The sequence below is a fragment of the Dermochelys coriacea genome, chromosome 2 (genome assembly GCF_009764565.3).
Source record: "Dermochelys coriacea isolate rDerCor1 chromosome 2, rDerCor1.pri.v4, whole genome shotgun sequence".
NCBI classification, from domain to species: Eukaryota; Metazoa; Chordata; order Testudines; family Dermochelyidae; genus Dermochelys; species Dermochelys coriacea.
Window position 1 is genome coordinate 184,732,420 of NC_050069.1, and position 24,347 is coordinate 184,756,766.

The following is a 24,347-nucleotide window of genomic DNA, read 5'->3' on the forward strand; positions in this document are numbered from 1 at the left end:
ATCTGAAATACCTGTGCAACGTTGATGTGACCAGAAATGTTACTAGTGTGAAAAAACCCCACAGCTTTTTTTCTTCATGAAGCATTTAGTTTCCAAAGGTGGTGATGGTGGGTAAATTAACATTGAAATCTCTGTCTGAAACAAGAACAATTTCTTCTTTATTCATACCTGCCACATCACCTGTTTTTTCCTTGGAAATTGCTGAGTAACACAATTTATAGGAGAGTGAGTTTTCTTTTTCATTTATAGCCTTTCCTTCTGAAAATGTTCATTGTCTTTTTGACTTTCTGAATGTACAGACTGCTCTTGTTTATTGGTATGTTGATTTTACTTCATTTTGGCTAACTTGAATTTGTTACTGTTGGGCTAAAGATTTTATCCTCTCTGTTTATCCCCTTCCTGAATTTAATCTGTTCATTTGCTTCTGTCCATCAAACGCCATTGGATTAAAGATCTGTTTTGGTTTTGGTTTTGTTTTGGTACAGGTTCAGCATAATGCAGATAAATCTACTACGTTGAAACTAGCAGATTTTGGCCTTGCAAAGAAGGTTACAAAACCCATATTTACTGTGTGTGGAACACCAACATATGTTGCCCCTGAAATACTTGCAGAGAAGGGTGAATATAATATCTCTTTTTAAAAAAATCAAACAATTATTCTGCCTTTTCTATTCATAAAATATTTCTGTGCATTGCTTGTCACTAAAGAAACCTCACTAAACTTTCTGTTGTTAATGTATTAATACTAAAATGTATATTCTTCTCAGTTGACAAGAATCAAACTAGTATATATTACTAGTTTGTTAAAATTATATACAGAAAGAAGAATTGTTTTGGTGTTACTCACTGAAGAGTCCTGTTTTCTTCTACCCCATGGTTGAAGCCCCTACAACCTTACAGTCCCATCAGTGCAAGAGAAGGTAGTGAACCTGAATGGTCACACTAAGCAGCAACCCAACATATTGGAAGATCAAGAGAGAGAAGGAAGATTTGAGGAGTTTCTTATCCAAATAGATTCAAACCTGGAAAAGGTTTGGGGTTCAATTTAGCTCAGGGCATGAGTATGCCTTTTACGGTTCTTGTTTTGTAGAGCAGACTCGCCCATCTCTAGTCATACAGAATTACAAAGGAAACTTGGGATCTGTTTACTGCTTGTGGAATGGAATGTGAACCTAAAAAGAACTGGTTTACAAGGGTATTTTTTAAATGTATGCTGCATTTTTTTTCAATAAAGCTATAAATGACACTCGTGACACTGACAATGTTTGAAGAGGAAAGATGCTATGAAAGGACTATTATTATAAAAGGATAGTATAGTGTAATACACAGTTTATCAAGAGGTGTTTTGATCACTTCTTCCATTCACCACTCTTGATCAGAAAATTGACTTTCTGAACAGCGGGCAAAGCTGTGTTTCTTAAAGAATGTAATATGAAGCCGGCAGTCCTTGCAAGTATGAGTTTTATCTCTAAAAGGTATTTTTGGTAAGAGGCATTTAACCTGTAGTATGAAAAATGGTATTTTCCCTTCTTTTCCCTAGGCTATGGACTGGAAGTAGATATGTGGGCTACTGGTGTGATACTCTATATTCTGCTGTGTGGCTTCCCTCCTTTCCGAAGTCAGGAGCGAGATCAGGAAGAACTGTTTCAAATCATACAGCTGGGTCATTATGAATTCCTTTCACCGTACTGGGACAGTATTTCGGGTGGTAAGATTCATTACTTATAACCTGCTTCAGGATCTTACGGACTCTGTCGCAGTATTTTTTAAAACATGACTTTAGTTCTCAGTTCATATCAACAGCTGTGTGTATGAAAATCAGATCTGATACATTTAAATGGGATATACTTCCCTTTCTGAAGAGCAAGGGGTTTTTCTGCAGTTTGGCTATAAATGTGTCCACAAATAAGGCATCAAAGCAGTATATTTGGTGATGTTAGAGTCTGAAGGTCTGTGCAAAAAGACACACAAGGATAATGTCCAAGGGTGACACCATGGCCCCATTGAAGTCAATGGGATTCCTTATCCAGTTTAGTGCTTTATCTGTCTGCAGTATCTCTTTTGAAAACCTTTGTTCAGCAGTGCCTTTAGTCTTAAGCATGCACGTAGAACTCTGTTCTTCTACAGGTCCGGCACCAAGTAACCAGACCCAGCAGCCAGAAGCTCCCTCAATTGCTTGTTCTCGTCTAGTGCCTTGCAGATTAAATCCCCTAGTTTGGAAATTTGCCCTTTTCTCTGCCCTCCTGGCTTCTCCTGGGGGACAGTGGTGACACCAAAAGACATATTAGGGATATGTCACCTCATGACATTAAATTCTGATTTCAGTCACTGCACTGACTCAGTGATAGTCATACATATTGTTATGACAAAAGTAGTAAGAAAATGGAGATAATGTTTTATTTGGTTGTAACCGGACATTAGGCCATCAACATAATCACACTGTACTTTTTTTCTCCTTCTCCTATTTTTTTTGGCATGAAATAGCAGCGAAAGATCTGATAACCAGGCTATTGGTGATAGATCCTCAAAAGCGCTACATGGCTCAACAAGTTCTTCAGCATCCCTGGATCAGAACAGCTGGAAAAACCAACAGCAGAAACCTGCAGAGGGAAGTGACAATAAATATCGAGCGCCACTTTCGGAGCCAGCGCAGGAAGGGAGTTGTAGATGATGATACATGACACCCTTTCTTGTTAATTTAGTCGTCTTTGTTTTTTCCTTTCCTAAATGAATTGTTGTTATTATTGCTTGTTGTTATTGTTACTTGACCTTTTTTAGATTTTGAGAATCTGGGGAAATACTGGATTTCCAGGGCCTGGTCCGGCTCCCACTGAAGTGACTGAGTCTTTCACTGACTTCAGTGGGCACTGGATAGGTCTACAGGTATCCTTTTTTTTTAAAACACGGAACTGGGCCTTTATGTTACAAAATGTTTCTCTTTTATAGATTAAAAATATTTGCTTTTGCAGTTAACATCAGTAATAATTACAGAGTGTTTTCTGTACTTATTTTGTATGGAAGCTGCCAAAAGTTTTGTGTTTATGGCACCTTTTTATGGTAATACGTATATGTATGTGCACACCCTGCACTTAACTCTAGACTGAGCCTTTATACCAGTTACTGCTAGTGACAGAAATGATAAGTAAACAAAATATAAAGGAATATATCCTTTAGGTATAGGTTACATTAAATATGATGCAAGCTACTTGTATTCAGTATAAATAGTGGTGAGTTGATTCAGGTAGAGAAAAATTTGAACCCCTCTTCTTACAGCAGTGGGGTACTATATTATAAGGTCAACTCAAACCTCTGTGGTTTGTCTTATCATATAAACACCTAAGTATGTATGAGGGAATAAAAATCCTTGTAGTCTTACTCACAAAATTAGTTACCCAATTAGCTATATTATTGTATTAGGTATTAGGAAACATCCTTCCTTGGTCATTCTCAGAGACAAAGCAGTAGAGTGGACCATTGGTCTCTTATGGTATGCAATTCCTATGTTTCTACATTGGTTCTTGAGAGAGAGGAAGGATGTCATGGCTGGTAATTTTTCATGGCAGCTTTGCAAGACTGTTGTAACATTTTGCTATATGCTGCTGAGGAGTCTCTCTTTCCCTTCTCTGGGAACAAAAAGTCCGGGAAGATGAGCAATTTCTGTGGGAATTCTGGCTCTCTTTTATGAGGTGGAGTGTGGAGAACAGTTACTCAGTGTTTTTTCAAGATCAGATTTCTCCTCTCAGATTCATGCTGGTGGATCCAGGATTCTCATGTGCTTCAGGAGGGGGAAAAGTTGTGGGACTCTTTTAAACTCTCCTTAGCCCCTTCCCTGATCGTTTTCCTCCTCTCAGCGTGGTGGCTGCTTAATCATCTTCTGGTGTCTGTTGCTGCCTTCCTTCCTCTTGCCACCTTCCCCTGGCTTGTGCCCCCCTTCCCTGGTGTTTTACTTGGTTAGTCTATAAGTATGAATAATGGGATGAAATTAAATAAAAACTAAACTCAGGAAAATAGTTGCTATTATTCTATGGGAAAGTCTCCCAAGGTGAGTGGAAAAATCTTCATTTCGTGAGTTATTTAAAACTGAACTGGATAAAGTGAAAAAAAAAAATTCTGTCAGGAAAAATTTAGTCCAGGGAATGAGTCTGACCTAATATATGTTTTGTATCCCTGGGTTATTTGTTATCCAACCAAAATCAACAAGCACATTTGTTGTCTGTTTCTGGTAAAATTGTCCAACAGCTCACAGTTAACAATATCGACATTTAAAATGTTTATTAATATTAGCTTTGAGTTAATAGCTCATTGATATGAAGGAGGCAAACTCAGAGCTATTGTTTCAGTATTTTTGTCTGTAGATACAGTAAAACAATGTTGTATTGTTTCATAATTAGAAGGATATTTTAGTAACCATAAGGACTAGAATATTTTTTTAAGCTGAAAGTTTAAATTGATGGGACTGCTCAGAAAATGAAAGGTGTTGCATCACGTGTCCATTCTAACAAAGCGTTCTGCAGCAAGACTAAAATGTCAGAGTTGAAATCTGGTAAGTGGCCAGAGAGAAGAATTGCACCTTAGATACTTATGATCAAGTTGAACTGGCTTATGTTTAATACTTACTGAATTAAAGGTTGCTGTGGAATTCAACTACTAACCAGAACTCTCAGACCTTTAAACTATGCCAGTAATTATATTTAATTGATATACTGTACATTTGTGTCTAGGCTCTGATTAAGGAAAGCATCTCTTTTTGGGAAAGAAGTAAAGCATGGGCTCAAGTGCTTTCCTGAACACGGATGGGTTTAAGCATGTGTAAGTGCCTTCCTGAGTCAGGCCCATAAAGAGCCCCAGTATTCCGGAGGCCTTGTGTGATAATTATGTGTAAGTAATAATTTTCCTTCTGTAAACTTATTAATTCTTTGACAGGAAGCTATTGGAAAACACAACTTCTAACTTGCAATATCAAATATTGCAATTATCTTAATTTACTTGATATTTTAATATAAGAATAAGCTTGAAGTAACATTTTTAGGTGCAGTGAATCTGCCAGTCTGGATTTCAGACTACTGGGTTGTCTGATCACCTTTAAGAAATTGTGTGTAACAGCTTTATGGTACTGAAGAGGCAGGACGCACTAGTGATTAATATAAAAGAGATTCTTATTTCTGCTGCTACAAGGACAGGTTCTTTTCATTTTCTCTGGCTCTGTAGATACCAGACTGACGAAACACAGCCTATACTGCCTAATGTCATTGCAAGGTCTCCTTCAGTCCTGGCTCTGGACTATGCAGTTATCGAAGGGAATGCTAATACACTACGAAGGAAGGAAGCAAGCACTATGAAGAGTTTTACCATTGCACAGGACGAAAGGAGACGCTCGGCCATGGATTCCAATTATATGCCTCAATTGAGATGTTTAGGAAGCATCGTGGTGCTCCTCGGGGCTTTCACCTTGTCCTTTCCCTTTCCTCTTAGCTATTCTCTTCTTTTCTTTTCTTCCCCTGCTTCCAGGGCCCAGTCTCTGCAGCTCTACACTTGCCAGTTCTGTGGATTCAGAGGCCTAGAGCGGTCTAATCCAAGAGTTTGAAGCAATGACTCTGCAGGGAGCCAGAAAGTTTCGCTTGCCCAGTACCACCAAGGATCCCCTGCTCATGCTGACATTTAACAAGTGGAGGAGGATTAAGCTAGCAAAGGCAGGCAATCTGTGAAAGCCCCTCAGTCTTGAGGGCTCGCAACCCTCCCCCCATCTAATACTGTCTCTTCTCAAGCACTCCCCTTCCTATTCCAAGACCTTCCAATCCAGAACCAGTCTTTATGGTGCATAGATTCCAAATGTTCTTCTATTTGGACATGTTCATTGGAGGGAGCTTTTCCCCACTTGCATGTCTTTTTTTTTTTTTTCGACCTTTCCCCCCCCACCATTCAGCAATTTCCTCCAATCACCCCTTCTCCCTCCTTTGGTTCCCTGAGATTGAGTCACCTTTCCCTTAAATTGTGAGCCAGTTTCTTTGCCTCAGCAAAGCAAAGCAAAAAAACCTAAACCAACCAAACAAAAAACAATCAAACCCCAAACCACACAGGAAAATAGCCAAAAGCCATAGAAGACTAAAACCTGCATTGAGATCTCATTCTCACTTTTCCTCTTCATCCTCCTGAGAGAGTGAAATTTCTTTTTCCTTCTTGTCTTCCTCTGCTCATACTCCCAGACTATTCTATTAGAATAAATATTAAAACTAATTACCAGTGTCCTTATGATTCTGAATACTGAATAGGAAAAATCCAGGAAAGACCCTTTTAAAAAGAAAAGTTAAGGATGAAATAGGATTCTGTGTTCCAGATGCTGTGGAAATCAATGGCATCTCCCTAAAAAGGGGGGGGGAATCTAGTAATGGGGTTTGCTAGATACTTTTATCAAATTCAGAAGGGCGACAAGCAAAAGTATGTTTATTTCCTTTAAGCTAATGTGCTTAATATTGCATTTTTCTCACCTCGTATGCTATAATGTTGAAGGCTAAATCCATACTTTACTTTTGGTGGCAGTTACCATGACTCGTAGACGCAGTGAGCTTGCAACTCTTTCCATTGGTACAATTCACTTCGCTGATTAAATTCTTATTTAATTAAGTTTTCCCCAGACCACCTCTTCTCTTTGCCCACAAAGAGCAAGTCCCACTTCCATCTGAACAAAAACATAGTATTGCCTTACTTGGGTCCTAGTTCTCTCATCTATCTACCTTAGATATTTATATGTCTCCATTACTGTAATATCTCATTATCTCACAATCTTTAGTGTGTTTATCCTCACAACAACCTTCTGAGGTAGGGAAGTATTGTTATCTGTATTTACAGATGGGTAAATGAGTCCCAGAGAGACGAAAGATGCAGATAGGAACCTATCAAGAAAGTGCCTAGGCACCTAACTTCCTTGAAATCAGGGGAGTTAGGCACCTACATAACTTTAGAAATCTAGTCCTAACTGATTTGTAAAAGGCCCCACCGGAAGTCTGCAGCACAACAGGGACGTGAACCTAGCTTTCCTAAATCCTAGGCTAATGCCCTCACCACTGGGTTATCTTTCCTCACTTGAGTGCTATTTGTTATATAGCTACTTTCTGGGTGCCATAATCAGAAACCTTGAAAGCCACCAGCTGGTCCTTGGTATACTCCTTCCTCAGACATTGAGCTGTAGCTCACAAAGCTTATGCTCTAATAAATTTGTTAGTCTCTAAGGTGCGACAAGTACTCCTTTTCTTATTATGAGGTAGGTTTTCCACCCCTCTGCTGAGGTAGCCTTGGTTGCAAGATAATGTAAGGACTTCAGGAGAATCACTTTCAAACTCTGCTCTGACTGGTGGTTCCACTGAGAAGGAAAAATTGCCTACTGCTTGCCTTTCCCCAGTGTCCAGAATGCAGACTGGTATATGCAGTCTGCTTGGGAATGCAATGTCTGTAAATTGATCTTCTCAAAGGCATGAATCCACCAATCTACATCCTTCCTTCCTAGATTTTCTTTATCTTGCCTCCTAGATTTCTCCTGAAACTTCTTTTGGTGTCAATTTTCTGTCCTATGCAAATCCAGCAGTAGAATTCTACAGGGTTGTGTCATGGGCTTCTCAGAGGAGTGTGGGCCATTACAATGTTTTGGCATCTGTATCAGTACTGTTGGTCCTATAATAAGACCGATTTACAGGTAGGATGAAATTGTACCATTATTCCAACTGACATTGGGATATAAACTTTAGCATGAGAACACTGTGTATCACGTTTTCTAATTTACTATATTACGAGTACTTGCTGTAAGTGTATGGGTTTTCTAACCATATTTTTTTTATCAGTTTTGGAAACGTGTTTAAAAAGTCTGATGCTGGCACTATCCGGGTGTAATGTGTGTCTTCATTTTCACTGGGAAAGACCCATTCTAAGGCCCTGGTCATACAAACACACACATGCCTAACTAACTTCAAACTACAATCACTTCATTGATTTCAATGGAGGCTACTCACAGTAATAAAGGAAAGCAGATATGTACATATTTTCAGTATAGGGGCATAAATTAGTTCCAATAGTGTCCTTATTTCAGTGCCACAACTAATCATGTCCATTGAACATTTTGTTCCTGCAAGCAAGCATGACAACTGAAGCTATTTCCATTAAAACCGCATGTACATAGCAATTCATTGAAATGTCATGTATTCATTTCTTAAAATTCTAATTTATTTATTTAAAAATGTATTTACTTTGCTTGAGGAAACAAGCAATTATAAGTAAGATTGACAATTATTACATAAACTACTTCTTCAAAAGCTCCCATTTTTTCAGCCGTTCATGTATATTTCAATTCTGACATTGAAAAGTACTATTTTCCTATAGGTCTTCAGCATCAGTACTCCTGTACCTGAAACAGCATAAATAGAAATGTATATAGTATATTGATGGCATATTAAGAAGTTACAGAAGTCAGAGGCTTTCTCTATAGCCAGTGAATGCCTGTGATAAAGTGGTTGCCATTTAAAATCAGCATGTGTTCACATTTACTGTAACATGATACCTACGATACCACAACTTCCCTACTATTCAGCTAGGAATAGCTGTGTAGTATCTGTTATCAAATAGTGGCCTTTTTATAGCAATCACTCTAATTTATAACAGTACAGTATTGCATTTTAGTGGTGTGCATAGAGGGCTAATTACGACTGTGGTTTAATGCTTTGTTCTTAACAGCTGAATATAGTTGTTTCCTGTGTTCCTAATAAAGTCACAGGCTGGCAATATTTTACTGAAATATGCTTTTAAAATTGTCACAACCAGATGCTATTCATTGGGAAGGGAAGAGGTGATTTCTTGTAACATCCAATCTACTGGTTCATTATATCAGTCTTGCATTACAAAACAGGAGATTTTATTTACATGCAAATAAAACCTGCGCTGGCACTTCAGAAACTGCTTGGATAGTGCAGAAAGTTAGTTTTAATCATTAAAAGGGAAATGGTTCAGAACAGGAAAAAAAAGTACATTGTGTGCTGCCATCAGGGCTGATTGTGATAAATAGGGATGTAAGTAAAGAACTAAGATCTGGAGCATCAAGGTTACCTCTAAATATTAAATTAGATCAGTGCAGCTTAATATAGAAATAAAAGTGCTTCTGCAGCAAAGTGGTGGGAATATCTGCCCAATGGAAAAATACAATCGGACTATATTGATTGGGAGAAACATTTAAGATCTATTACAAACTATTTCCTAAGTCCTTTGTGGATAGCTGTACTGAATAAGGTCTATTGGATGCTAGGTTTGATTGCTGGAGGAGTGTCATGTCTTAAATGAAAGATGGTCATATTGTTATTGCTATGAGGCAATGATGCCTCTTAGAATATGATTATTGGTGTCCCTTCAGAAGGCATGTCTCTGGAAAGATTTCAGCACAAAACTTTCTGAAAAATATTTAATCTCAAAGGTTTCAGTAATGAAGACAGTTTTTCTAGAGAGACTTGTAATTACGAGTGGATCAGCAGTCTGTGGAATTCATTACAGCAGCCCATTATCAAGCAAATACTGTTACTGAATTGTTAAAAGGAAGGTGTAATTTTGTGACCATAAACGTTTGTAGATATAGGGGTTGAGATGTTGACAACTTTAATTAACTTCAGAGCATAAGCTTATCATCTGCTGGTTTCAGAGTAGCAGCCGTGTTAGTCTGTATTCGCAAAAAGAAAAGGAGTACTTGTGGCACCTTAGAGACTAACAAATTTATTAGAGCATAAGCTTTCGTGAGCTACAGCTCACTTCATCGGATGCATTTGGTGGAAAAAACAGAGGGGAGATTGATATACACACACAGAGAACATGAAACAATGGGTTTATCATACACACTGTAAGGAGAGTGATCACTTAAGATAAGCCATCACCAGCAGCAGGGGGGGGAAAGGAGAAAAACCTTTCATGGTGACAAGCAAGGTAGGCTATTTCCAGCAGTTAACAAGAATATCTGAGGAACAGTGGGGGGGTGGGGTGGGGGGGAGAAATAACATTGGGAAATAGTTTCACTTTGTGTAATGGCTCATCCATTCCCAGTCTCTATTCAAGCCTAAGTTAATTGTATCCAGTTTGCAAATTAATTCCAATTCAGCAGTCTCTCGTTGGAGTCTGTTTTTGAAGCTTTTTTGTTGAAGGATAGCCACTCTGTGGTCTGTAATCGAGTGACCAGAGAGATTGAAGTGTTCTCCGACTGATTTTTGAATGTTATAATTCTTGAGGTCTGATTTGTGTCCATTCATTCTTTTACGTAGAGACTGTCCAGTTTGACCAATGTACATGGCAGAGGGGCATTGCTGGCACATGATGGCATATATCACATTGGTAGATGCGCAGGTGAATGAGCCTCTGATAGTGTGGCTGATGTGATTAGGCCCTATGATGGTGTTCCCTGAAGAGATATGTGGACAGAGTTGGCAACGGGCTCACGAAAGCTTAATAAATTTGCTTAATAAAAAATAAAAAATAATAAAAGCTTAATAAAAAAGCTTAATAAATGCTCTAATAAATTTGTTAGTCTCTAAGGTGCCACAAGTACTGCTTTTCTTTTTGCGAATACAGACTAATACGGCTGCTACTCTGAGACCTAAGAGTGGCTATCCTTCAACAAAAAAGCTTCAAAAACAGACTCCAATGAGAGACTGCTGAATTGGAATTAATTTGCAAACTGGATACAATTAACTTAGGCTTGAATAGAGACTGGGAATGGATGAGTCATTACACAAAGTAAAACTATTTCCCCATATTATCTCCCCCCCACCCCACCCCACCCTACCCCCCCACTGTTCCTCAGATATTCTTGTTAACTGCTGGAAATAGCCTACCTTGCTTGTCACCATGAAAGGTTTTCCTCCTTCCCCCCCCTGCTGCTGGTGATGGCTTATCTTAAGTGATCACTCTTCCTTACAGTGTGTATGATAAACCCCTTGTTTCATGTTCTCTGTGTGTGTATATCAATCTCCCCTCTGTTTTTTCCACCAAATGCATCCGATGAAGTGAGCTGTAGCTCACGAAAGCTTATGCTCTAATAAATTTGTTAGTCTCTAAGGTGCCACAATTACTCCTTTTCTTTTTATCACCTGCTGGGCTCAGATAAAATCCATCCTTGCACCCACTTTATTTATGGCACTGAACTGGCCAGCTTCCCTGTTTTTGTTTGTCTTCCCTATCATCTGATATTGGCCAATGTTGGAAGCAGAACCGAATAAGATATGCTAATGTCTACATACTCATGAGTGTAGGATACATTGTGGGCCAACACAGAAGCAGTGGTAGCCTGCAAAAACACATGCATGCATGTTGCACATATAGAAACTCACCAAATATGCAGTAACCCTCTTGGTGTGCACCTTGCACCTATTTTTAAAATGGTGGCCCTTGTGAAATAATAGCTAAACAAAAGAAAAGGAGAACATGAAGACAGGCAAGCACAAGGGATGAAAATGCAAAGAAACTCTTTACTTTTTCCAAGATATCTTTATTTTCTTGAAGTAAATCAATGCTGTAAACGAGGCGAACAAATCTTTAATGAGTAAAATAAAAATGTGTTTCCTTTTGTGTGACTTTCCAATGTTTGTTCCCCAGTTAATTCTACGTGTGTCTGTGGGAAAAATGGTTTTGAGTATGTACCATAGCAACCCTCATATTCTCCCATCTGGATTATCACTCCCGGACAACAGAATTGGGGGTTGGAGGGAGTTCTAAAAAAAGAAATAAAATTGAAACTTCTCCACCATGTAAATAAGTCTGAATAATGATTCAACCAAGTAAGGATTTCATTGGAATTTAATTTTAAATGGCTTCATAACTCTCTCAGGCAATACTCAAGGGTACTAAAATGTAATAACAACCCCTTAAGAAAGACCAAAAAACACAAGTTTATGGAAAAGGGGTGGGAAGGTTGTTAAACAAAAATGTGCTGAACCTAGCGTCCAGATACCATGCTGAACTGTAGAAGGGAAATGAGAGGAAAATTTGAACAAAGCTCTACATACAAAACCACTGAAGGCAGGAGAATGAATCTGAAATTTCTAATTTTTTTTGAATGGTCACACCATTATATAGCTGACCCTAGTTTTATGCAATGACACTCCTTAAACATTTAGGATGGCATCTTCTAGGTCAGCTGAGGAGTTTACTGGATCTGTACTGCAATCAGTGGTGTTCAACATATTCAAAAATGTCTGGAAAGAGGGGTACACAGTGAGGGGGCAAAGTTTTAAAACAAACAAAAGGAAGTACTTCACACAATATACAGTCAACCCATGGAACTCATTGCCATGGGATGTTATGAAGGCCAAAAGTATAATTGGATTCAAAAATGGATTAGATAAGTTCCTGGAGGATAGGCCTATCTGTGGTTTAAACCAAAATGGTCAGGGATGTAACTAATGTTCCCTCTAATTTTTCCCATCCATGTGCAAAATTAATTTTGTTACGTGAACCAATATGAAGGTGATGTGTGGTGGGGGTGGGGCTGACGGGTTTGGAGTATGGGAGGGGTCTCAGGGCTGGGGCAGAGGGTTGGAGTGCTGGGACTGAGGGCCCCGGCTGTGGGTGCAGGCTCTGGGGTGGGGCCAGGGATGAAGGTGCAGGCTGCCCCAGGGCTGCGGTGAGGATAGAGAACTCCCCTCAGCCCTCTCTCCCTGTAGCAGCACCTGGGCTGGGGGAGAGCATCTCTCCCCACCGCAGCAGCTCCAGGGCTGGGGTTGGGGGAGAGCGTCCCTCCCTGCCACAGCAGCTCCGGGGCTGGGGCCAGGGGAAAGGCGTCTCTCCCTGCCACAGCAGCTCCGGGGCTGCGGTCTCTCCCCACAGCAGCTCCAGGGTTGGGAGGGAGAGGCGTCTCGCTTTGTCACAGCCCTGGGGCTGGGGGAGTTGCCGTAGCCCTGCATGCTCCAAGCTCCCCAATCACCACCCCCACTGCACCCACCTCCTCCCTATTCCCCACCTCACCCTATCTTCCAGGCCCATCTGTGGCCACACCCCTGAGTGCAGTGTGAACGCCTGCGCGACTCTGCTCATTAAGTGCACAGTTCTTGGTGGCCTTCTGCGTGGCAGGCATGCACCTTAGAGGAACCTTCAATACAACCTCATGTTCTGGGTGTCCCTCAATCTCTGACTGCCAGAAGCTGGGCCTGGATGATAGGATGGATCACTCAAGTATTTCCTTATTTTTGTTTTAAACCTGCTGCCTATTAATTTGAATGGGTGACCCAGATTCTTGTGTTATGTGAAGGGCTAAATAACACTTACTCTCTTTTTCCTCACATTCATGATTTTATAGACCTCTATCATATCTCCCCTTAGTCATCTCTTTCCTAAGATGAACAGTCCTAGTCTTTTAATCTCTCATATGGAAACTGTTTCATGCCCCTACTCATTTTTGTTGCCCTTCTCTGTGCCTTTTCCAATTCTAGTGTATCTTTATAGAGATGGGGTGACCAGAACTGCATGTAGTATTCAAGGTGTGGGCACACCATGGATTTATATAGTGGCATGATATTTTCTGTCTTATTATCTATCCCTTTCCTAATGGTTCATAACAGTCTGTTAGCTTTTTTGACGGCCGCTGCACACTGAGCAAATGTTTTCAGAGAACTATTCACAATGGCGCCAAGATCTCTTTCTTGAGTAGTAAGAGCTAATTTAGAACCCATCATTTTGTATGTATAGTTTGGATCATGTTTCCCAGTATGCATTACTTTGCATTTATCAACATTGAATTTCAGTTGCCATTTTGTTGCCTGGTCACCCAGTGTTATGAAATTTTTTTGCAACTCTTCACAGTCTGCTCTAGTCTTAACTATCTTGAATACTTTATTATCAGCTACAAACTGGGTCACCTCAGTATTTATCCCCTTTTCCATGTCATTTATGAATATATTGAACAGCACTGGTCCCGGTTCATATCTTTGGGGGACCCTACTATTTACTGCTTTCCATGGTGAAAACAGACCATTTATTCCTACCCTTTTTTTCCTATGTTTTAACCATATCCTGATCGATGAGAGGACCTTCCCTCCTCTTCCATGACTGCTTACTTTGTTTAAGAGCCTTTGGTGTTGGACCTTGTCAAAGACTTTCTGAAAGTCCAAATACATTATATCAACTGGATCACCCTTGTCCACATGCTTGATGACACCCTCAAAGAATTATAATAGGTCGGTGAGGATTTCCCTTTACAAAAGTCATGTTGACTCTTCTCCAACATATCGTGTTCGTCTATATGTCTGATAATTCTGTTCTTTACTATAGTTTCAACCAATTTAGAATCAAGGGTCTGAAATTGCCAGGATCTTCTCTGGAGCTTTTTTAAAAAATTGGTGTTACATTTGCTATCCTGCAGTCATCTGGTACAGAGGACGATGTAAGCAATAGGTTACATGCCACAGTTAAGTAGTTCTGCAATTTCATATTGGAGTTCCTTCAGTATTATTAGGTGAATGCCATCTTGTCCTGGAGACTTATTACTGCTTAATTTATCAGTTTGTTCCAAAACCTCAGTGTCATAAATATAAAGGGAAGGGTAACCACCTTTCTGTATACAGAACTATAAAATCCCTCCTGGCCAGAGGCAAAACCCCTTCACCTGTAAAAGGTTAACAAGCTAAGATACCCTCACTGGCACCTGACCAAAATGACCAATGAGGAGACAAGATACTTTCAAAGCTGGAGTGGGGGGACAAAGGTCTGTCTGTCTGTGTGATGCTTTGGCTGGGACCAGATCAGGAATGCTCTTCAGAACTCCTGTAAAACGTTAGTAAGCAATCTAGCTAGAAATGTGTTAGATTTTCTTTTGTTTAAATGGCTGGTAAATAAGCTGTGCTGAATGGAATGTATATTCCTGTTTTTGTGTCTTTTTGTAACTTAAGGTTTTGCCTAGAGGGATTCTCTATGTTTTGAATCTGATTATACTGTGATTATACAAGATTATTACCATCTTGATTTTACAGAGTTGATCCTTTTACTTTTTCTTTAATTAAAATTCTTCTTTTAAGAACCTGATTGCTTTTTCATTGTTCTTAAAATCCAAGGGTTTGGGTCTGTGTTCAACTATGCAAATTGGTGAGGATTTTTATCAAGCCTTCCCCAGGAAAGGGGGTGTAGGGCTTGGGGGATATTTTGGTGGGGAAGACATCTCCAAGTGGGCTCTTTCCCTGTTCTTTGTTTAACACGCTTGGGGGTGGCAGCACAGGGTTCAAGGACAAGGCAATGCTTGTACCTTGAGGAAGTTTTTAATCTAAGCTGGTAAGAATAAGCTTAGGGGGTCTTTCATGCAGGTCCTCATATCTGTACCCTAGAGTTCAGAGTGGGGAAGGAGCCTTGATATTCAGTCTGGGACAGTTCCTCAGATTTGTCACATAAAAAGAATGGCTCAGGTGTGGGAAACTCCTTTACATCTTCAGCAGTGAAGACTGATGCAGAGAATTCATTTAGCTTCTCCACAATGTATTCCCGTGGGAATTCTGCACCACTGCACAAACACAGCATTAATGTTCCTCACAGATTCGCTCGGCCTCCCCCCCCCAGCATAATTGCTTCTGAGGGGGAGGCAAAGGGAAGTGTAATTACACCTTTCGCCCACTAGGTTGTGTCAGAAGAGAGGGCAGTGGGCTCATGGCTTGGAGCAGCCAGCAGTGGAGAGGGAGAGGTTGCTTTTCTCACAGCCCCGTCTGCAGGGACAGGTGAGGAGGCACAGGCTATGGGAGGGGCGGGGGATGAACAGACTGGGGCACACAGGGCTGCTGGGGGGGTCACACTGGTTGTGGTTCAGAAGGGCTAGTGGGGGGAGCAGATTGGGATGGGGCACAGGAGCTAGTTGGGTGACAGCAGCATTGAGCCAGGGGCTGAATGGGAGTAGGAGTGCAGGGCCCCATGGGAAGAATGGGGGTGTAGGGATACATAGGGACAGGGGAAAGAGAATGCACAGATAAATGGAGACGGGCAATTATGCCTGGCTGAGTGAGGGTACAGGGGCACATGAGGGACAGGGGAGAGTGGGGGTGCAAGGCCAATGGCAACATGTACAGATGTGCTTGGCTGAATGGAGGTGCAGGCACACATGGGGACTGGGGCAGATGTGCCTGACTGAATGAAAGAGGCTAGGGATCAGCCAGGATCAGCATGGGTGAGGCTCCCCAACTCCCTAACCATCCCGTCTCCCCAAAAAAATCTGTTTCATACTTCCCCCAATAACCCTCCAGGTTCACTCCCATGCTTCTTCCTTGTAAGTGCTTCCCTCTCCCTCAGCTTCTCCATTACCCTGACTCCCCCAAGCCTTTGCACTGCTTCTGAGGAGTCGGGGAAATACATTTCTGTATCGTAGTTTAAATGAATTATTACTCAAAGTTCTATATTAATATGCCTAGTAAGGAACCTATTTGTCAAAAAACATTTCCTGAATCTTTTTTACTCTCTGTATTGTTACAGACATACTTGTTGACAGTAAATTACCAATATAATTGACACTAGCATGATTATCTTGTGTTATTTTGACTAATAAAATATGCAGAATTTTGCAGAATTTTAAAATAGTGTGCAGAATTTTTAATTTTTGGTGCAGAATTCCCCCAGGAGTAGCAATGATCTTGTCTGCCTTGAATGCTCCTTTAGCACCTTGATCATCTAGTGGCCGCACTGGTTGTCTGGAAGGCTTCCTGCTTCTGATGACTTGATTTTTTTTGCTGTTAGTTTTTGTGTCTTTTACTAGTTGGTCTTCACATTCTTTTTTGGCCTGGCTAATTATACTTTTACACTTGCATGTAGCAAGGAGACCTAGAGAGAGCTGTTACCAAGGGAAAGGGATGGCGAGAGGGTGCATTGTCTGAAAGTGAAGGCCCAGAGATTCTGTACTGGTCATTTGGGCCTACATTATAAGAAAAAAATAGATGCTTACGTTTATGTGTGACAGAAGAATACCATTATACAAGTGTACTATCAGCTGGCTTGAGGCTGAGAGCTCTCTATAAATGTAAATCATTAGTTAATAGATAAAGGGCCAGTAGATAGCACTCAAGGTATGTAGTGCTGTGCTTTGCCACAGCTCTTAACAATATGCAGGCACTAGTGGCCATCTGGGGAGATATGGAGATCCATGGTCAGCTGAACTCTGTACAGTACAGTATTACAAATGACAATGTTTTATTGGACCATGGATTACCTCATCCACCTTGTCTCTAATATCCTGAGCCTGACATGGCTACAGCTACACTGCAATCAGGTGTTCAGGTTACTACCTCAGATGAGTAAGCAACCACCAGTGGGATTATGGAAGTTTTCCAGGGCATTATGGAATCAGCTGCTCAACAGGATTGACATTTGTGCCCAAATGTATGTTTCCTGTTACATCACCAGAGTTAAGGTAGATGCAATTTCCAGGTTGAAGCTTATTGTCTGACCTGAATGGATCCTTTCTTTGTGCCGCTCCTATCCTATGTCACACTGTGAAGCAGCATGGGGCATTCTAAAAAGCGGCTTGAGGCATCTGTATTGGAGAAAAATGCTCTCTGGTATTAGCGCTTTTATGGCAATGTTATCTCAGGAGTGCTTTTCTTAGGTGAATAAGTATGATAATTCCAATGCTACAGACTGGGAAAATGAGGCATAGAGAGATTAAGTGACTTGCCCAAATTCCAAAGCAAGTCAGTGGTAGAGCTGAAGCCTGGTCCTTGACTCCTAGTCTAATAGTGCAGGAAAAAGGCAGGGAAATTGGTTGTCAGGTCTTTTAAAAAAATGAACATTATTATTTATTCAGTGTTAATATTGTGATAGCACCTAGATGCCAGCCAGATTGGACTCCGATTGCTTGCAGGTGTACAAACATAGTAAATGACATCTTACAAACTGAAAACTACTAATTTCTTCTCCAGAGACATAAGTCCTGAAAATTGCAAGGCATGTTTATGATTTGAAAATTCATACTGAAAGTGAGCAGCATATGATATTCATTCTATTGCTACAGCTAAACTGTTTTTTCATGCTAGAACCTGTAAACATGCCATTAAAAATAGAGAGGGCTGTAGATTCAATCTGACAAGTTTCACATTGCCAAGTGCATCTTGAAAACATGACATAATGAAAGAATATGTTTAGGAAGGACTTCTATTAGGAAAGCCATGGTAGCATAAAAGAAAATTACTGCTTTACGTATTGTGACATTAATATAATTTATGTCAACAAAAAGACAAGTAATAGTATCATGTTTTTAAAACAGATATCACTTTATAATTTCTTATACTCATATAAATGACTCACACAGGATTTTTAAACGAACCAATCAACTTCTCAGAAGAACTTTAAAATGAGATAGATAGTTTTAGGGCAGGGGTCGGCAACCTTTCAGAAGTGAAGTGCCGAGTCTTCATTTATTCACTCTCATGTAAGGTTTCGCATGCCAGTAATACATTTTAATGTTTTTAGAAGGTCTCTTTCTATAAGTCTATAATATAGAACTAAACTATTATTGTATGTAAAGTAAATATGGTTTTTAAAATGTTTAAGAAGCTTCATTTAAAATTAAATTAAAATGCAGAGCTCACCGGACTGGTGAGTTCCACTGAAAAATCAGCTTGCATGCTGCCTTTGGCACGCGTGCCATAGGTTGCCTACCCCTGCTTTAGGGTCTCCCTCATTTTGCATCTATCATGGTAAAATTTGTAAGAGAGGCTCTATGGCGGTTGACAGCTGGGAAAAAACATATGTTGGAATAATAGTGATGTAACCATTGAAATGGAATGTGTTTATCTTTTTAATTGCATTGTATAAAATTGGGCTTTTGAAGTTTTTTTTGGAAATGAAAACATGAGATTGCAACGAGATACTGACATGAATGTGAATATAATATACACTGTATAGGTGTAAAAAGAAAAGGAGTACTTGTGGCACCTTAGAGACTAACAAATTTATTAGAGCATAAGCTTTCGTGAGCTACAGCTCACTTCATCGAATCGTGAGCTACTGCTCACTTCATCGGATGCATTCGATGAAGTGAGCTGTAGCTCACGAAAGCTTATGCTCTAATAAATTTGTTAGTCTCTAAGGTGCCACAAGTACTCCTTTTCTTTTTGCGAATACAGACTAACACGGCTGCTACTCTGAAAACTGTATAGGTGTATGTCCCTCTAGTGGCTGGTCCCATCAACTATGCAGCCTGCAATTTAATTCATATGTGAAGGCATTATGCTTTAGCTCAAATGGTGGAGGCTTTTAAGGCGAAAATGCCCAGATTCAGTCCCACTTGATAACTATGGCAGAAACTTGATGTCTGATCTGTCAAAGATCCATATAATTCAAAGGGTCAGCCCATATCACCAGTAAACATCATTTCTTCAATTTAAGGCTCTTTCAGCAAGTGTTAATGTTATAAATGAAAAAGATCCTCCCTCTGGAACCTTAACATTATGTTCCTCTTGGCTAAAAGATTGCAATGTATTTACGTAAAGGTGATAGCCAGGTGATAAACTGGAGAGGCATGTGATAAACTGCACTGGTATGTGATACATGTGTTTATCACACATCCACATAATATATCACGCTTATGATTGCACATCCTGCCATTTACAGAGGATACAAGCCCTAAGGGAAGAAAGTGAGAATGGAGATGAGGAAGAGAGAAGGAGAATTAAAGAGGCTATTTGACCTCTGATGTTATGTTTCTACCAATCTGTGAATCCAGCATTACATACCAAAGTGTCATACAACCCTATGCTGCTCACCTAGGGTTGTATTGTATTGCCAGTCTGCATGTGCTGGTCCCAGTGATCTGTGATTTGTTTCTTGGATCTCTGAGGAAATTAAATGTAGGTAATTTGCTCCCAAATTATCTCTGTGTGGGCTTTTTTCTCTTTAATGGTTCTGTTTCTGGCAGGGATTTGCTTCATTGAAGATAACTTACCAGATAAAAGAGGCCCTGAGCCTGTGGAGGAGTGAGTCTTCTGGCTTCCGAGATGGAAAAGGGTTTAAAGGACAGGGTGGACCAGGTTCCCGGGAGATTTCTGGCTCCCCACAGGACTTCTGTTTGAATTTTTTTTCCAGGTCTTCCTCTCCAGCTGTGATCACACCACTCAGCCTTTCATACACTGATTGGGATTCCCCTTCAGACTCATTCAATTCCTAGAAAATATCCCAAAGTTGTGTTTTATATTTAACATGGCACAGTTTTCTTTGTCTTTGCTTATCAGTCAACCAGGCAGAGCCAGTGGGAGTTTTCTGTTGAAGAGACATGTTCTTTTTTTTTTAATAGACATGCACATTTTTCCCAGATTTCCATTAAACAGTCATATATTAGATGAATGATTTCCCACAAGGATGTCTCCCTTAGCTCACTTTGAATTATTTAATGTATTTCTGCAGCAGATAGCTCAAGAACACACACATAGATCCTACAGGACCAAGTTCTTTATTTATTGTACCCAAGGGAGACGGATGACTGTGTAACACTAGCTGAAGCCTGAATGCAGCACACAAATAATTGCAAATGAAGAGGAAGGTGTGAGTCCCTGGTCACAGTGAGCAGGAAACATAAGGCGTCAGAGGAGCAGTGTGATCTAGTAGCTAAGATAGCATGGTAGGAGGAAGAGACCTCAGTTCTATTCCTGGCTCTGCTACAGACCTGCTGTGTGACCCTAGTTAAGTCAATTCTCTGTGCTTCTGTTTTCCTTCCCACCCTTTGTCTGGCTGGTCCTTTGAGATGATAAACATTGTGGCAGGGACAGTGTGTATGTACAGTGCTAGCACTGCAGAGGCCCAGTTTCAGTTAGTATCTCTAACCACTATGGTAATGTCCACAATGAATGATGATAACTTCCTCCTCCCGCAATGAACTTTAAATGCTCCTTCCCCTTGAGAGAGTAAAAGAGAAGCTCAAAGGCAGGGTAGAGACTGAGTATTCCAAGCTTCTTTCACCTGCTACACTCCCTAGAAACCAGCAGGGAGCAGAGAGTGGCACACCTTCCCTCAATTTTCCAGCTAGGTACAACAGGACCTCCAGGGAGTTCTTCCTCCCTGCTATGCTGGGAGAAGCAGGTAGGTGCAGGATGTTGATGCCATCCCTATTGCAAAGTGAAGGGTGTGTATTAATACTAACACTGGTCAGGCGGAGAACGGGAAGAGCTGGCCTCTGGGGGAAAAGAGTGAAAAAGGGAAGTAACATTGCAGCCTAACTATGATTCCCAAGGTTAAAATAAAAGAAAAAATACTTTAAAGCAGGTAAGGATTGATTGTCATTGAAAGGAGGAGGAGGAAAAAAAGTTAAATATACAGTGCTTTAAAACGTTAACACTCAATAAGGCCAGGGTTAAATAAAACATTGAATGGGGATAAGGGTAAATATGTAAACTTAAAAAGAAAGTTTGGAGTAAAAAATTGTATTTAAGATTTCTTTAAGAATGTGGTAAATAAGATGTGCATCTATCAGTCATCACCCTGGCGACTGGCTTGGAATGTTTTAGCTCTTCTTTCTCCCCTCCCCTTTGTTTTTGTCTGTTAGGCCTGATCCTGCAATTAGATCCACAGGAGGTCTTCAGTGGGATTCCAGAGGGGTCTGTGGATGTAGATCTGGTTGCAGGATTGGGATTTTAGATGTGAGCTCTTTGGGGCAGGGGACCATTGACTCTAATGGGTTTATACAATACCTAGCCCAACGTAGGTCCTGTAGGCAGTGCTGCAATATAGCTGTGACTCAGGGTATGGCTACACTGGCAGAGTTACATCACCAGCAGTTACATCACCACTCAGAGAGCGCTGAAGGGAAACCTCTGTTGTGTGTTTACACTGTCAGCTGCCTGCACAATAGCATAGCAGCACTTGTAGCAGTATTTGGAGCAGTGCACTCTGGGTAGTTATCCCACAGAGCATCTCTTTCTCTTCTGCCACTAAGAGTTGTGGGAAGACAGAGGGGGTCGTGGGGCATCCTGGGTCCTGTCCCAATGCCCTGTGATGCATTGTTTCTCATCCCAGCAATCCCTGGGCTTCCGTTGCATTTGGCGCCATCTTTCAACAGTTTGTGTACTGCGCGCTCTGCCTCTTCGGTCTGTGGGAATGGATCCCGCACTGTTGACCAGTATGCTGCTCGCTCTGACTAACACGTCATAAGGGACAGTGGAGTTATTCCTTAAACTACAAAGGCAAGAGGAGTTCGACATTGATCTTGCCATGTGTAGTAGCTATGACATGAGATAGCTTGTCATTCACGGAGGTGCTGACCACAGTGGAATGCTGCTTTTGGGCTTGGGAAACAAGCACTGAATGGTGGGATCACATTGTCATGCACATTTGGGATGGTGAGCAGTGGCTGCAGAACTTTTGGATGAGGAAAGCCACATTCATGGGACTGTGTGAGGAGCTCACCCCAGCCCTGCGGTGCAAAGACACGAAAATAAGAGCTGCCCTGTCGCTGATAAAGCACGTGGCGATTGCACTGCGGGAGTTGGCTACTTCAGATTGCTACCGATCAGTCGCTAACTAGTTCAGAGTGGGAAAGTCGACCACTGGATGCATGTTGATGGAAACGTGCAGCACCATTAATTGCATCCTGCTCCGAAAGACTAACTCTGGGCAACGTGCGTGACATTGTGAATGGCTTTGCACAAATGGGTTTCCCTAACTGCGAAGGGGCGACAGATGGCACGCGTATTCCGATTCTGGCACCAGACCACCTAGCCACTGAGTACATTAATCAGAAGGGGTATTTCTCTATGGTTCTCCAGATGCTTGTGGATCACTGTGGGCATTTCACGGACATTAACGCAGGCTGGTCCTGAAAGGTGCATGATGCATGAATCTTTCGGAACACTGGCCTGTTCAGGAAGCTGCAAGCAGGGACTTTCTTCCCAGACCAGAAGATCACCATAGGGGAAGTTGAAATGCCCATTGTCATCCTGGGAAACCCTACCTACCCCTTAATGCCTTGGCTTATGAAGCCATATGCAGGCAACCTTGACAGCAGCAAGGAGTGGTTCAGCAATGGGGGGGGGGGGGGAAGGATAGCTCAGTGGTTTGCACATTGGCCTGCTAAACCCAGGGTTGTGAGTTCAGTCCTTGAGGGGGCCATTTAGGGATCTGGGGCAAAAGTTGGGGATTGGTCCTGCTTTGAGCAGGGGACTGGACTACACGACCTCCTGAGGTCCCTTCCAACCCTGATATTCTATGAACAGGCTGAGCAAGTGCAGAATGACTTTTGAGCGTGCTTTTGACTGTTTAAAGACCTGCTGGCACTGCCTCTATGGGAGACTGGACCTGGTCAATGACAATATTCCTGTGCTTATAGCCACGTGCTGTACACTCTATATTTATGAAGGGAAGGGTGAAAGCTTCACTCAAGGCAGGACTGCTGAGGCTCAGTGCCTGGAGGCTGAATTTGAACAGCCAGAGACCAGGGCTATTAATGGGGTGCAGTGTGGGGCCATAAGGATCAGGGATGCCTTGAGGCAGCAATCTGAATCTGAAAGCCACTAATATTTGTTGCTATGCTCAGGAGTGCAGTGCTTGTAATGCTAGGAGGTGATTGTGATTGGCAAAGAGGATGCACTATGAAGGTGTAAGAAAATTGCCTGTTGCTTTGCAGGGCTCCGTTTGCTTTCAATTAATGGAATAAAGATTGCTTGCAACCAAAACAATTCTTTTATTAAAAAACAACAACTGGAGGAGAGAGAAAAACAAAAAAACACATCACCACTGTGGGGGATGGGGGAAGGGAGGGTCCCAGGAGGAGGTGGGGTCCCGGGACGGTTAAAAAATTGTGTATGTCCAGGTATCATATGCAACCTTGTCCTTTGGAGTACAATGCAGTGGGTACTGTACTTCAGTAGGGCCAAACTGCAGAGGGATGGGTGCTCGGTTTGCAGTGCTAGTAGTGCCTGGACCGTGTCCACTTGGCGCGCCATAACATTTAAGAACCACTCCATGGCTTCATTCTGGCGTGCCGCATTCTCCTTTCAGTCCCTCTTCTCTCTGTCCCACCTCTCCTTCAATTCTTGTTTTTCGGCTACGGAGTGCATCATAATCTCACTGAGAGAGTCCTCCTTAGTTCTTCTTGGACACTTTCTAATTCTACGCAGCCATTCAGCCGGCGATAACAAAGAGGGAGGCTGGGCTCCCAAGTCGTATCTGTGAAGCCAAAATGCAACATTTTACAGAAGCAGTATTGTTTGCAACACACAGACCACTGATTCAGTGATTTAAAACACAGTCACTATTCACATACCTGTCATGAACTGGCTGACCCCAGGCAAACACACATGAGCCACAAGACCCCCAAAATGGTGAATAACTGCAGGGGCAGGGGACATTAGAGTTCCAGGACCATACGTACACTGGGCACGTTG

The 24,347-nt window shown here is 41.4% G+C and overlaps 1 protein-coding gene across 2 annotated transcripts in view; it reads left to right on the forward strand.

Annotated features, from left to right (window-relative positions):
• The window catches only part of DCLK3 (doublecortin like kinase 3), a 39,224-nt gene extending 32,955 nt beyond the window's left edge, over positions 1 to 6,269 (forward strand). The window contains exons 3-6 of one of the 2 annotated variants that reach the window (XR_005291507.2): positions 486 to 618; positions 1,541 to 1,708; positions 2,485 to 4,878; positions 5,209 to 6,269. Coding sequence is in view for 1 of the 2 variants with exons in the window: in XM_038392883.2 (XP_038248811.1) it covers positions 486 to 618; positions 1,541 to 1,708; positions 2,485 to 2,681 (498 nt within the window). In the remaining variant the exon portion in view is untranslated. Of the gene's footprint in view, positions 1 to 485; positions 619 to 1,540; positions 1,709 to 2,484 lie in introns of both variants that reach the window. The other variant, XM_038392883.2, reaches the window with a different exon arrangement.
• The last annotated feature ends 18,078 nt before the right edge of the window (positions 6,270 to 24,347 follow it).